At 42.9% G+C, this 12,500-nt stretch overlaps 1 protein-coding gene across 6 annotated transcripts in view; it reads left to right on the top strand.

The window, feature by feature from the left end:
* lama2 (laminin, alpha 2) overlaps positions 1-12,500 on the top strand; it is a 230,178-nt gene that overhangs the window by 118,782 nt on the left and 98,896 nt on the right. For all 6 annotated transcript variants that reach the window (XM_058391553.1, XM_058391554.1, XM_058391555.1 and 3 more), the window contains exons 5-12: positions 441-620; positions 2,717-2,806; positions 2,896-3,013; positions 3,650-3,828; positions 3,935-4,034; positions 5,100-5,260; positions 10,514-10,654; positions 11,472-11,645. In XM_058391553.1, coding sequence (XP_058247536.1) covers positions 441-620; positions 2,717-2,806; positions 2,896-3,013; positions 3,650-3,828; positions 3,935-4,034; positions 5,100-5,260; positions 10,514-10,654; positions 11,472-11,645 — 1,143 coding nt within the window. The remainder of the gene's footprint in view (positions 1-440; positions 621-2,716; positions 2,807-2,895; positions 3,014-3,649; positions 3,829-3,934; positions 4,035-5,099; positions 5,261-10,513; positions 10,655-11,471; positions 11,646-12,500) is intronic.

The raw sequence follows: 12,500 nt of genomic DNA on the forward strand, positions 1-12,500 counted from the left end.
CTCCTCCTCTCCTAATCCCGCTCTTCTCCTCCTCTCCTAATCCCACTCTTCTCCTCCTCTCCTAATCCCACTCTTCTCCTCCTCTCCTAATCTCACTATTCTCCTCCTCTCCTAATCCCTCTCTTCTTCTCCTCTCCTAATCCCGATCTTCTCCTCCTCCTCTCCTAATCCCGCTCTTCTTCTCCTTCTCTCCTAATCCTGCTTTTCATCTCCTCTCCTAATCCTGCTCTTCTCCTCCTCTCCTAATCCCGCTCTTCTCCTCCTCTCCTAATCCCACTCTTCTTCTCCCCCTCTCCTAATCCCGCTCTTCTTCTCCCCCTCTCCTAATCCCGCTCTTCTTCTCCCCCTCTCCTAATCCCGCTCTTCTTCTCCTCCTCTCCTAATCCTGCTCTTCTCCTCCTCTTCTAATCCCACTCTTCTTCTTCTCCTCTTCCTCTTAGATCCACACGTCTCTGATAAACGGCCGCCCGAGTGCCGAAGACCCGTCTCCAACACTGCTCAGCTTCACTACTGCTCGCTACATCCGCTTCCGGTTTCTACGGATACGAACTCTGAATGCTGACCTCATGACCCTGGCCCTTAAAGACCAGAGAGACGTGGACCGCATCGTCACCAGACGGGTGAGTGACCATACAGACTACAGAAATCATCCCCGAATCCTTCAATCATCAATCCTTTCATTTCCCTGGGCAGAGTTTTAGGATTGAAGCGGATGTGAGAGTCCTAGAGTATTCCATGTCTAGAATTTTCTAGAAGCAACGGATCACTAATGTGTGTACTAAGACTTTGGTGATGGGATGGAATGGGAATCCGTCGGCTGTGGATAACGGGATCTGGAATTTTAAGCATTAACGGATGGGAAAATGTCGGATTAGTGAAGAAATAAAAACAGTGAATTCAGTCTGAGTCTCGACTGCGCGCCATCTGTGTGTTATACTGATTACTGCCCTAAACACACACACACACACACACACCTGGCCAGTGATGACAGTGGCTGGACCGAGTCTCCACACACACACACACACCTGGTTGTGGCCATCAAGGCCACCATGTGGATTATGACACTCTGTTTCAGGCAGATGGACTTTAATTAAAACCGCTCAGTAATTAAGAAATCAACTCCTTCTGCTACACACACACACACACACACAATTCAATTCATTTCATGTCACACACTGCACTGTCTATTACATACTGTGTGATTTTACTCTTATACTACTAGACATATCTGTATTTATCTCACACACACACACACATTTATCTTACTCTCTTTGTGAGAACCTTCCACTGCCATAATTGACACAAGTAATTAATGACTAACCCGAAAGGAAACATTTTGGCTCTTTCTTTCTTTTCTTTTTTTTTAATAAATAAAGTTCACCACAAGGAATGCAACACACACACACACACACACATATCCTTTCTAACTAGAAGTGCCTTGTTGCTTTTCTTTCTCCATCATTCTCCTTCACTTTATCTCTTTTTTTCTCCAGTACACACACACACATGCACACACACACTCAGACACACACATACAAGCACACACAAACACACACACCAGCCCACGCCGTCCCTCTGTCAGGAAATCTGTAATTCACACACACACACACACACACACACACACTGACATGCTGGTAGGATTCTTCATGGCTCTGCCTTTTCATGCAGAATGAAGGAGGTGATTACATTCGGATCAGGACGACACACTGCTGTGTGTTCAGACGTGGAAAACACACAGGGAGCAGAATGAAGATGTTTTATTCCCCTGGTGATATAAATCACCTGAATATCATCATGATCTCAACATTTCACCATTTATTACCATTTAAATACACACTTTACCAATCACACAGCCAGTGACGGAAATCTGCAGCAAGTAACATACATAGTGAATAAAGGCGTGGCCTATCTGTCTGTCAATCACAATCACAGTGAAGAAGGTGTGTCCTCTCTGTCTGTCAATCACAATCACAGTGAAGGAGGTGTGGCCTCTCTGTCTGTCAATCACAGTGAAGGAGGTGTGGCCTCTCTGTCTGTCAATCACAATCACAGTGAAGGAGGTGTGGCCTCTCTGTCTGTCAATCACAGTCACAGTGAAGGAGGTGTGTCCTCTCTGTCTGTCAATCACAATCACAGTGAAGGAGGTGTGGCCTCTCTGTCTGTCAATCACAATCACAGTGAAGGAGGTGTGGCCTCTCTGTCTGTCAATCACAATCACAGTGAAGGAGGTGTGGCCTCTCTGTCTGTCAGTCACAGTCACAGTGAAGGAGGTGTGTCCTCTCTGTCTGTCAATCACAATCACAGTGAAGGAGGTGTGTCCTCTCTGTCTGTCAATCACAATCACTGTGAAGGAGGTGTGGCCTCTTTTTCTGTCAATCACAGTGAAGGAGGTGTGGCCTCAGTATCTGTCAGTCTCAGTAAAGGAGGTGTGGCCTCAGTATCTGTCAGTCTCAGTAAAGGAGGTGTGGCCTCGGTATCTGTCAGTCTCAGTAAAGGAGGTGTGGCCTCAGTATCTGTCAGTCTCAGTAAAGGAGGTGTGGCCTCGGTATCTGTCAGTCTCATTGTACCCTAACCCTAACCCACTGTACCATTGATTATTGTGTATGAATATGAATTATATAAAGGTAATAGTAGAGTTCTATAACACATGACAGAAATGATGAACACACTGATGTCTTTCTGATGTTAGTGATGTGTTGTTGTGTTTCCTCTGCAGTATTATTACTCTATAAAGGATATATCTGTAGGAGGGATGTGTATCTGCTACGGTCATGCCAAAGCCTGTCCTCTCAACACCCTGACCAAGGTAAACACTCAGTCCTGTTCCTCTAACAGAACATCTCCAAGTGTTTCATTCCACTGATCCCACTGATTGTTGTTGTTGTTGTGTGTCAGAAACTGAGCTGTGAATGTGAGCACAACACGTGTGGAGAGAGCTGTGACCGCTGTTGTCCCGGCTACAACCAGAAACCCTGGATGGCTGGAACCTTCCTCACACGCCACGTCTGTGAGAGTAAGGGAACCCCACAAAGAACCCTAGAAACATACTGTGGCCTAACATTCAGCCCAAACATACCAAAACTAGAGCCTCAAAGAACATCACTGAAAGAATTCACCATCTACCAGGTACAACTAGGAGAACCACAGCCCAAAGAGAACCACAACCGGACCAACGGTAGAACTCAAAAGAAAGAAAGGAAACCAGAACCAAAATAACTTAAAAAGAAACACGATATCATCAAAACAAAACCCATAGAATCATAAACCCAACAGAACTAAGAAAAAAGAACCAAACCTCCAACCAGTACTCCTACAGAATAAAACAGAACCTCATTAGAATCACACCAAAAACAAATCTAAGGATCTGCATAGTAGTAGTAATAACCAAAAGACAGCAAAAACAACAAAGAATCTGAACCAAATAGAACCAAATAGAGCCTAACAGTAATGAACAGAACCCAGACAGGAATCCAGACAGGAACCCAGAAGAACCCAGACAGGAACCCAAAAAGGAACCCAGTAGAACCCGACAGGAACCCAAACAGGAACCCAGTAGAACCCGACGGGAACCCAGTAGAACCCAGACAGGAACCCCGTAGAACCTAGTTTTCTGTGTTGTGATGGTGTTCTCTTCTGTTTTTGTGCACAGAGTGTAACTGTCACAGGAAATCAGATGAATGTTACTATAACCAGACCGTAGCTGATATGAAACTCAGCTTGAACACTCGTGGTGAATATGAAGGAGGCGGAGTCTGTGTTGGTTGCTCTGACAACACCGCTGGGATTAACTGTCAGTCATGTGTTGAAGGGTTCTATCGGCCGAGCCAGGTGAGTCTCCTTGTTCCAGCACAGGATGGACTCAGTGTCATGAAGCTTAGCGGTTTGTTTGAATGGAATTTGGCTATGTTTTCAGCTAGCATCATTTTTCTCTCAGGTGAGTGCAGATGACCTTCGACCCTGCCGACCCTGCTCATGTGACCCCACAGGCTCCATCTCTACAGTCTGTGTACCTGATGATACTCAGGCCAGTGCAGGTGCAGTATTTACAGGAAGTTGCTCCACCTATTTTAAGGTTTACCTTGCCTAGACTCCACCATTATACATATTTATCTGTGCTATGCCCCTGTGTTGAAGCTTACTGCATATTTCACCATGTATTTTAACTCAATCACCTGTGCTATGCCCCACCCACACATTATAACACCTGTGCTATGCCTCACCCACACATTATAACACCTGTGCTATGCCTCACCCACACATTATAACACCTGTGCTATGCCTCACCCACACATTATAACACCTGTGCTATGCCTCACCCACACATTATAACACCTGTGCTATGCCTCAGCCACACATTATAACACCTGTGCTATGCCCCACCCACACATTATAACACCTGTGCTATGCCTCAGCCACACATTATAACACCTGTGCTATGCCTCACCCATCTAATATTACACCTGTGCTATGCCCCACCCACACATTATAACACCTGTGCTATGCCTCAGCCACACATTATAACACCTGTGCTATGCCCCACCCATTTAATATTACACCTGTGCTATGCCCCACCCACACATTATAACACCTGTGCTATGCCCCACCCACACATTATAACACCTGTGCTATGCCTCACCCACACATTATAACACCTGTGCTATGCCCCACCCATCTAATATTACACCTGTGCTATGCCCCGCCCACATATTTTAATACCTGTGTTATGCCCCACCCATCTAATATTACACCTGTGCTATGCCCCACCCACATATTATTACACCTGTGCTATGCCCCACCCATCTGAAATTATACCTGGACCACGTTTTGTGCATTTTTAATATGTATAGTGTTAGCTTTTGACTTACAGTTATCTGTACACACACACACACACATATATACACACACACACACACACATATATACACACACACACACATATATACACACACACACACACACACACACATATATACACACACACACACACACATATACACACACACACACTCACACACATATATACACACACACACACACACACACACATATATACACACACACACACACACACACATATACACACACACACACACACACAGGGCTGTCTGCAGGTTGGTGCCGCTGTAAGCAGGGGTATGCAGGTGAGAGGTGTGACAGGTGTGCTTTCGGCTACACTGGATTTCCTGAGTGTCAGCGCTGCAACTGTAGTGTGGAGGGCAGCATTAATAAGGACCCTTGCCAGCTACCGTGTGTGTGTAAGGTATGATACACACACACACACACACACACACACATTCAAATTCTGAAGATCTTTACAAAGTTTCCTGCAGGATATTTGTCAGAATGATAAATCATCTAAAGTGCTGCGGTGTTACCGATACACGTCGTCATGGAAACAGGGCTAATCGAGTCTGAAATGAGGCGTCGTTTCAAACCCTCATTACCGAGACACTTGGTGGTGAAGGTGACGTCTGTCATTACCGTGGCAACCAGTGCCACACCCTTCATGTCCTGTTCTGTTCATCATACAGACATGTGCTGATCTTATGCTTATGATGATGTCCAACGTATCACAAGATAATATTTATTTATTTACTGTATTAAACACCGGACTCACTCTGCACTGCGTGTGCTGTTTCCTCACTTCCTGTGCACTGCGTGTGCTGTTTTCTCACTTCCTGTGCACTGCGTGTGCTGTTTCCTCACTTCCTGTGCACTGCGTGTGCTGTTTCCTCACTTCCTGTGCACTGCGTGTGCTGTTTCCTCACTTCCTGTGCACTGCGTGTGCTGTTTCCTCACTTCCTGTGCACTGCGTGTGCTGTTTCCTCACTTCCTGTGCACTGCGTGTGCTGTTTCCTCACTTCCTGTGCACTGCGTGTGCTGTTTCCTCACTTCCTGTGCACTGCATGTGCTGCTTCCATCACTTCATTTTCACTATCCTAAACTGCTCGTCAGTGCCTGTTGTCATGGTAACATGTATCACAGTATTGTAGTAATCTTCTGACATTTAAAGTTCAAAGTAAATCCAGCAGCGAGACCTGGCAGCCAATCAGAAAGCAGTATATTCATTTGGATTTACATCATGGAAGATTTACTTGTTGCTAAGGTTGTTGCTATGGCAACGTGCGCTGAAATGACGAACATCGTGTTTTCTGGTCTCTTTGTGTTTCCATCTTCATGGGAATTATTTTTAGAAACAGAAATTAAGTGATTAATGAGCTCATAGTCGTGTAGTAATCACTAACTAACTAAAGTTCTGGTTAGCTAGTTACTCAGTCTAGCTAGCTAATGTTAGATCAGGAACACCTTACACTTCAACTGAAACAAGCGTACAGTGTATAAACATTCCTGTTTTACATTAGAGCTCGCTGTATTCTGCGTCTAGAGTAACAGGAAGAAGACCGTACACGATCACCACGCTAACACACACACACACACACACGCCGTGCTTCATTTGCGTACAAAATATACTTTTACAATCTATGAAATAAGGCTGGCTTTTCCACTCACAGTTAGAGAGAGTTGTGAGCTAAACGCGGACGTTTTCACCGAAATTCTCACTTTGACGTCTATAGAGCGCGAGCAATTAGCTTAAACGCAGGCAATTAGAGTCAGTCTGATTGCTCCCGTGGCAACCAGGCAGAATGACCTTTGACCCTGGTCAGACTAATTATTGAGCTGTGTAGAGGTAGGCAATAGGAAACACACACACATTCTCTCACACTCTCACACACACACGTACACACACACACACACACACACACGTACACACACACACACACACACACACACACACACGTACACACACACACACACGTACACACACACACACACACACACACACGTGGAAATTTCTGGACCTATAACCCCCTGGATTGAATGGTCCAATTTCACATTGTATTCACTGACTCTCTCTCTCTCTCTCACACACACACACACACACACACACAGTACTAAATCCTCTTTTTAACAGCTCCTGCACTCTTCTGCAATCTGTAGTGAAGGGTAAAGCTCAGTAGAAGAAAAGAAAAGAAAGTTCTTTTTATTTATTTTAAATGTATTTCAATCTGAATTCCACTCAGAATCATGTTTACACAATCAGTCATTTACTGTTTATTTATTTTATTAATCTAACTCATGTTGTATGAAAAGGATACAAACGTTATGCTCAGGAATGAGGGCGGAGCTTAGATTTACTTTACAGCAAACAAAATTATATAAATAAATAAAGCATTTTTTATTTAATATTGTTCATCTTTTTACTAAATAATTAGAACATATTAGATATTACTCTATCATCATAAAATCACACATCATATACATCACACACATATATCTCTAAAAGTTTTCCTGAAAAGATTTTGTTTTGCTTAATTTGGGGGAAATGTCTAGTAATTTCAGCAGATCTAAAAGATCTTACCCTGTAGTTTTCTGTTTATTTTTAAAATAATTTTTTTTTATTATTATTGATTCACTTATTAATATTTGTTCATCACAAAAGAAAATATTTCTTAATCTTGTTATTATTAATTCGATCATTAATTAGTCTAATGGAATTATTATTATTATTATTATTATTATTATTTATTGTTTTAGATTATAAAATCAAATATTTTACATCACATTTGTAGAATTTACCGAGCTGAAAGGTTTTTAATATTTTGTTTTATCATGATATCTCCTTACACTGATATCCCCTTACACTGATATCTCCATACACTGATATCTCCATACATTGATATCTCCTTACACTGATATCTCCATACACTGATATCTCCTTACACTGATATCTCCTTACACTGATATCTCTTTACACTGACATCTCCATACACTGATATCTCCTTACACTGACATCTCCATACACTGATATCTCCTTACACTGATATCTCCTTACACTGATATCTCCTTACACTGATATCCCCTTACACTGATATCCCCTTACACTGATATCCCATTACACTGACATCTCCATACACTGATATCTCCTTACACTGATATCTCCTTACACTGATATCTCTTTACACTGACATCTCCATACACTGATATCTCCTTACACTGATATCTCTTTACACTGACATCTCCATACACTGATATCTCCTTACACTGATATCCCCTTACACTGATATCCCCTTACACTGACATCTCCATACACTGATATCTCCTTACACTGATATCCCCTTACACTGATATCCCCTTACACTGACATCTCCATACACTGATATCTCCTTACACTGATATCCCCTTACACTGATATCCCCTTACACTGATATCCCATTACACTGACATCTCCATACACTGATATCTCCTTACACTGATATCCCCTTACACTGATATCCCCTTACACTGATATCCCCTTACACTGATATCCCATTACACTGACATCTCCATACACTGATATCTCCTTACACTGATATCTCCTTACACTGATATCCCATTACACTGACATCTCCATACACTGATATCTCCATACACTGATATCTCCTTACACTGATATCTCCTTACACTGATATCTCTTTACACTGACATCTCCATACACTGATATCTCCTTACACTGACATCTCCATACACTGATATCTCCTTACACTGATATCTCTTTACACTGACATCTCCATACACTGATATCTCCTTACACTGATATCCCCTTACACTGATATCCCCTTACACTGACATCTCCATACACTGATATCTCCTTACACTGATATCCCCTTACACTGATATCCCCTTACACTGACATCTCCATACACTGATATCTCCTTACACTGATATCCCCTTACACTGATATCCCCTTACACTGATATCTCCTTACACTGACATCTCCATACACTGATATCTCCTTACACTGATATCTCTTTACACTGACATCTCCATACACTGATATCTCCTTACACTGATATCCCCTTACACTGATATCCCCTTACACTGACATCTCCATACACTGATATCTCCTTACACTGATATCCCCTTACACTGATATCCCCTTACACTGACATCTCCATACACTGATATCTCCTTACACTGATATCCCCTTACACTGATATCCCCTTACACTGATATCCCCTTACACTGACATCTCCATACACTGATATCTCCTTACACTGATATCCCCTTACACTGATATCCCCTTACACTGATATCTCCTTACACTGACATCTCCATACACTGATATCTCCTTACACTGATATCTCCTTACACTGATATCCCCTTACAATGATATCCCCTTACACTGATATCCCCTTACACTGACATCTCCATACACTGATATCTCCTTACACTGATATCTCCTTACACTGATATCCCATTACACTGACATCTCCATACACTGATATCTCCTTACACTGATATCTCCTTACACTGATATCCCCTTACAATGATATCCCCTTACACTGATATCCCCTTACACTGACATCTCCATACACTGATATCTCCTTACACTGATATCCCCTTACACTGATATCCCCTTACACTGATATCTCCTTACACTGACATCTCCATACACTGATATCCCCTTACACTGATATCCCCTTACACTGACATCTCCATACACTGATATCTCCTTGCACTGATATCTCCTTACACTGATATCTCCATACACTGATATCTCCTTAAAATCTCCATACACTGATATCTCCTTACACTGATATCTCCATACACTGATATCTCCTTACACTGATATCTCCTTAAAATCTCCATACACTGATATCTCCTTACACTGATATCTCCATACACTGATATCTCCTTACACTGATATCTCCATACACTGATATCTCCATACACTGACATCTCCATACACTGATATCTCCTTACACTGATATCCCCTTACACTGATATCCCCTTACACTGACATCTCCATACACTGATATCTCCTTGCACTGATATCTCCTTACACTGATATCTCCATACACTGATATCTCCATACACTGATATCTCCTTAAAATATCCATACACTGATATCTCCTTGCACTGATATCTCCATACACTGATATCCCCTTACACTGATATCTCCTTAAAATATCCATACACTGATATCTCCTTGCACTGATATCTCCATACACTGATATCTCCATACACTGATATCCCCTTACACTTATATCTCCTTGCACTGACATCTTCTCTCTCTCTCTCTCTCTCTCTCTCTCTCTCTCTCTCTCTCTCTCTCTCTCTCTCTCTCTCTCTCTCTCTCTCTCTCTCTCTCTCTCTCTCTCTCTCTCTCTCTCTCTCTCTCTCTCTCTCTCTCTTCCTCTCTCTCTCTCTCTCTCTCTCTCTCTCTCTCTCTCTCTCTCTCTCTCTCTCTCTCTCTCTCTCTCTCTCTCTCTCTCTCTCTCTCTCTCTCTCTCTGTCTCTCGCTCTCTCTCTCTCTCTCTCTCTCTCTCTCTCTCTCTCTCTCTCTCTCTCTCTCTCTCTCTCTCTCTCTCTCTCTCTCTCTCTCTCTCTCTCTCTGTCTCTCTTCCTCTCTCTCTCTCTCTCTCTCTCTCTCTCTCTCTCTTCCTCTCTCTCTCTCTCTCTCTCTCTGTAGGTGAATGTTGAAGGAGAGAACTGTGAGCGATGTAAAGTGGGGTATTATAATCTCCATGGCGACCGTTACGAGGGGTGTGAGAAGTGTTACTGCTCCGGAGTCTCCAGTGTGTGTGTGGAGTCTCATTGGGAACACATGAACGTACGACACTGTGTGTGTGTGTGTGTGTGTGTGTGTGTGTGTGTGTGTGTGAGTGTGTGTGTGTGTGTGTGTGTGTGTGAGTGTGTGTGTGTGTGTGTGAGTGTGAGATCATTAACTTAGGTTCACTTAACAATAAATATACACACAAACATTACAGTATTTAGTTCTCTGCTTAAAGGTTAATAGTGCATGTGGGGGAGACAAGGGCAGTAGGGCAGTGTGTGTGTGTGTGTGTGTGTGTGTGTGTGTATTAGCAGCCACATGCATTTGTCTCTGCAATTAACCTGACCTTGAGTTCTCCCTTCAAAGCTGGGCTAAATTTAATCACTGCCCACCAGTGTGTGTGTGTGTGTGTGTGTTTGATGCTAGTAATCTATCTAAAATGAACCCCTCTGCTATGGGTAAGTAAATCATTTAGCCTGTAGTGTCACTCCAGTGTTGTTTGGGTATAACACACACACACACACACACACACACACACACACTTCACTTAACTTCACTTGTGTTTTCCTTACGCACACACACAGATACACAAACAATACACACATCATTAACCTCAGAACACACCTCTGTGTGTGTGTGTGTGTGTGTGTGTAAAAAGTGAATTTTTTGATAACTGATGTTAGCAGGCCTTAAAAAGAGGCAGGGCTTAGGTTTAACCTTATCATCCAATAACAAGTTTGATCATGTTAGCATATTGCTAATCTTTTTATTTATTGGCAAAAGTGCTAATATTAGCTAGCATGCTACTCAGTGTTTAGAATTGAAAAAAAAGGCTAGTAGCTTGTGGTAATGGTTTATATTTGTGGCTCTACAGGTCACTGACATGCCCCGCTGGTATCTGACCGGTACTCAAAGGGAGGGGAAATTGTGGGTGGCCCCTGCTATGGCCACGCCCATTCGTGTGACAGTGAATAATAAGGATGCTGAGGCTTTACACTTTACTCCACCCTATTACTGGAATGCTCCTGCTTCATACCTGGGAAAGAAGGTGAGATTAATTAAAAAGACATAATTGTGTGTGTGTGTGTGTGTGTGTGTGTGTGTGTGCATGCAAACAATCGCATATTTCACCCAGTGCATAATTTACACTACAAACACACACACACACACACACACACGCACATGCACACACGTTCACACATGCACACACACACACACACACACGCACACACACACAAACACACACACACGCACATGCACACACACGCACATGCACACACACATGTTCACACATGCACACACACACACACACATGCACACACACACACACACACACACACACACACACATGTTCACACACAGGCTCTGATGTGTGATTTTATGATGATAGATGAACTCTTATCAAGCAGCCACTGAGAATACACACACACACAAGTTTCTGTGTGTGTGTGTGTGTGTGTCAGTATGAAAGCAGGTGTTCGTAAACAAGCATTTTGCTGACTCTGTAAACAAAAGCCCAGCTGTGTTTAGTCCCCTCACATCCTTTTGTTCCAGACATGGAGAACACACACCCTGCTCTTACACACACACACACACACACACACATTGCTTCTCACACTATGCTCTTACACATGCAGACATGAGTGTGTGTGTGTAATCCCAGGATGAAAGTGAAATCTATCTGAATATCCCTCTCACCTGCTGCTGTCTCAGTGCTGTTACTGACCTCACTGTGTGTGTACTCTGTACTCATACTGTTCTTATGTAGGCTTTATGAAGTTCTTAAGAACTCTAGCACTCTGTTAGCTCTGAGTAGTGTGTGTCTGTGTGTGTGTCAAGCATTAAGAAGGTAAAGGAGTGTGTGTCCCATTTACCTTCTCAATGCAACAGTGATTATATGTGT

The sequence above is a fragment of the Hemibagrus wyckioides genome, linkage group LG06, assembly GCF_019097595.1.
Source record: "Hemibagrus wyckioides isolate EC202008001 linkage group LG06, SWU_Hwy_1.0, whole genome shotgun sequence".
Classification (NCBI taxonomy): Eukaryota; Metazoa; Chordata; class Actinopteri; order Siluriformes; family Bagridae; genus Hemibagrus; species Hemibagrus wyckioides.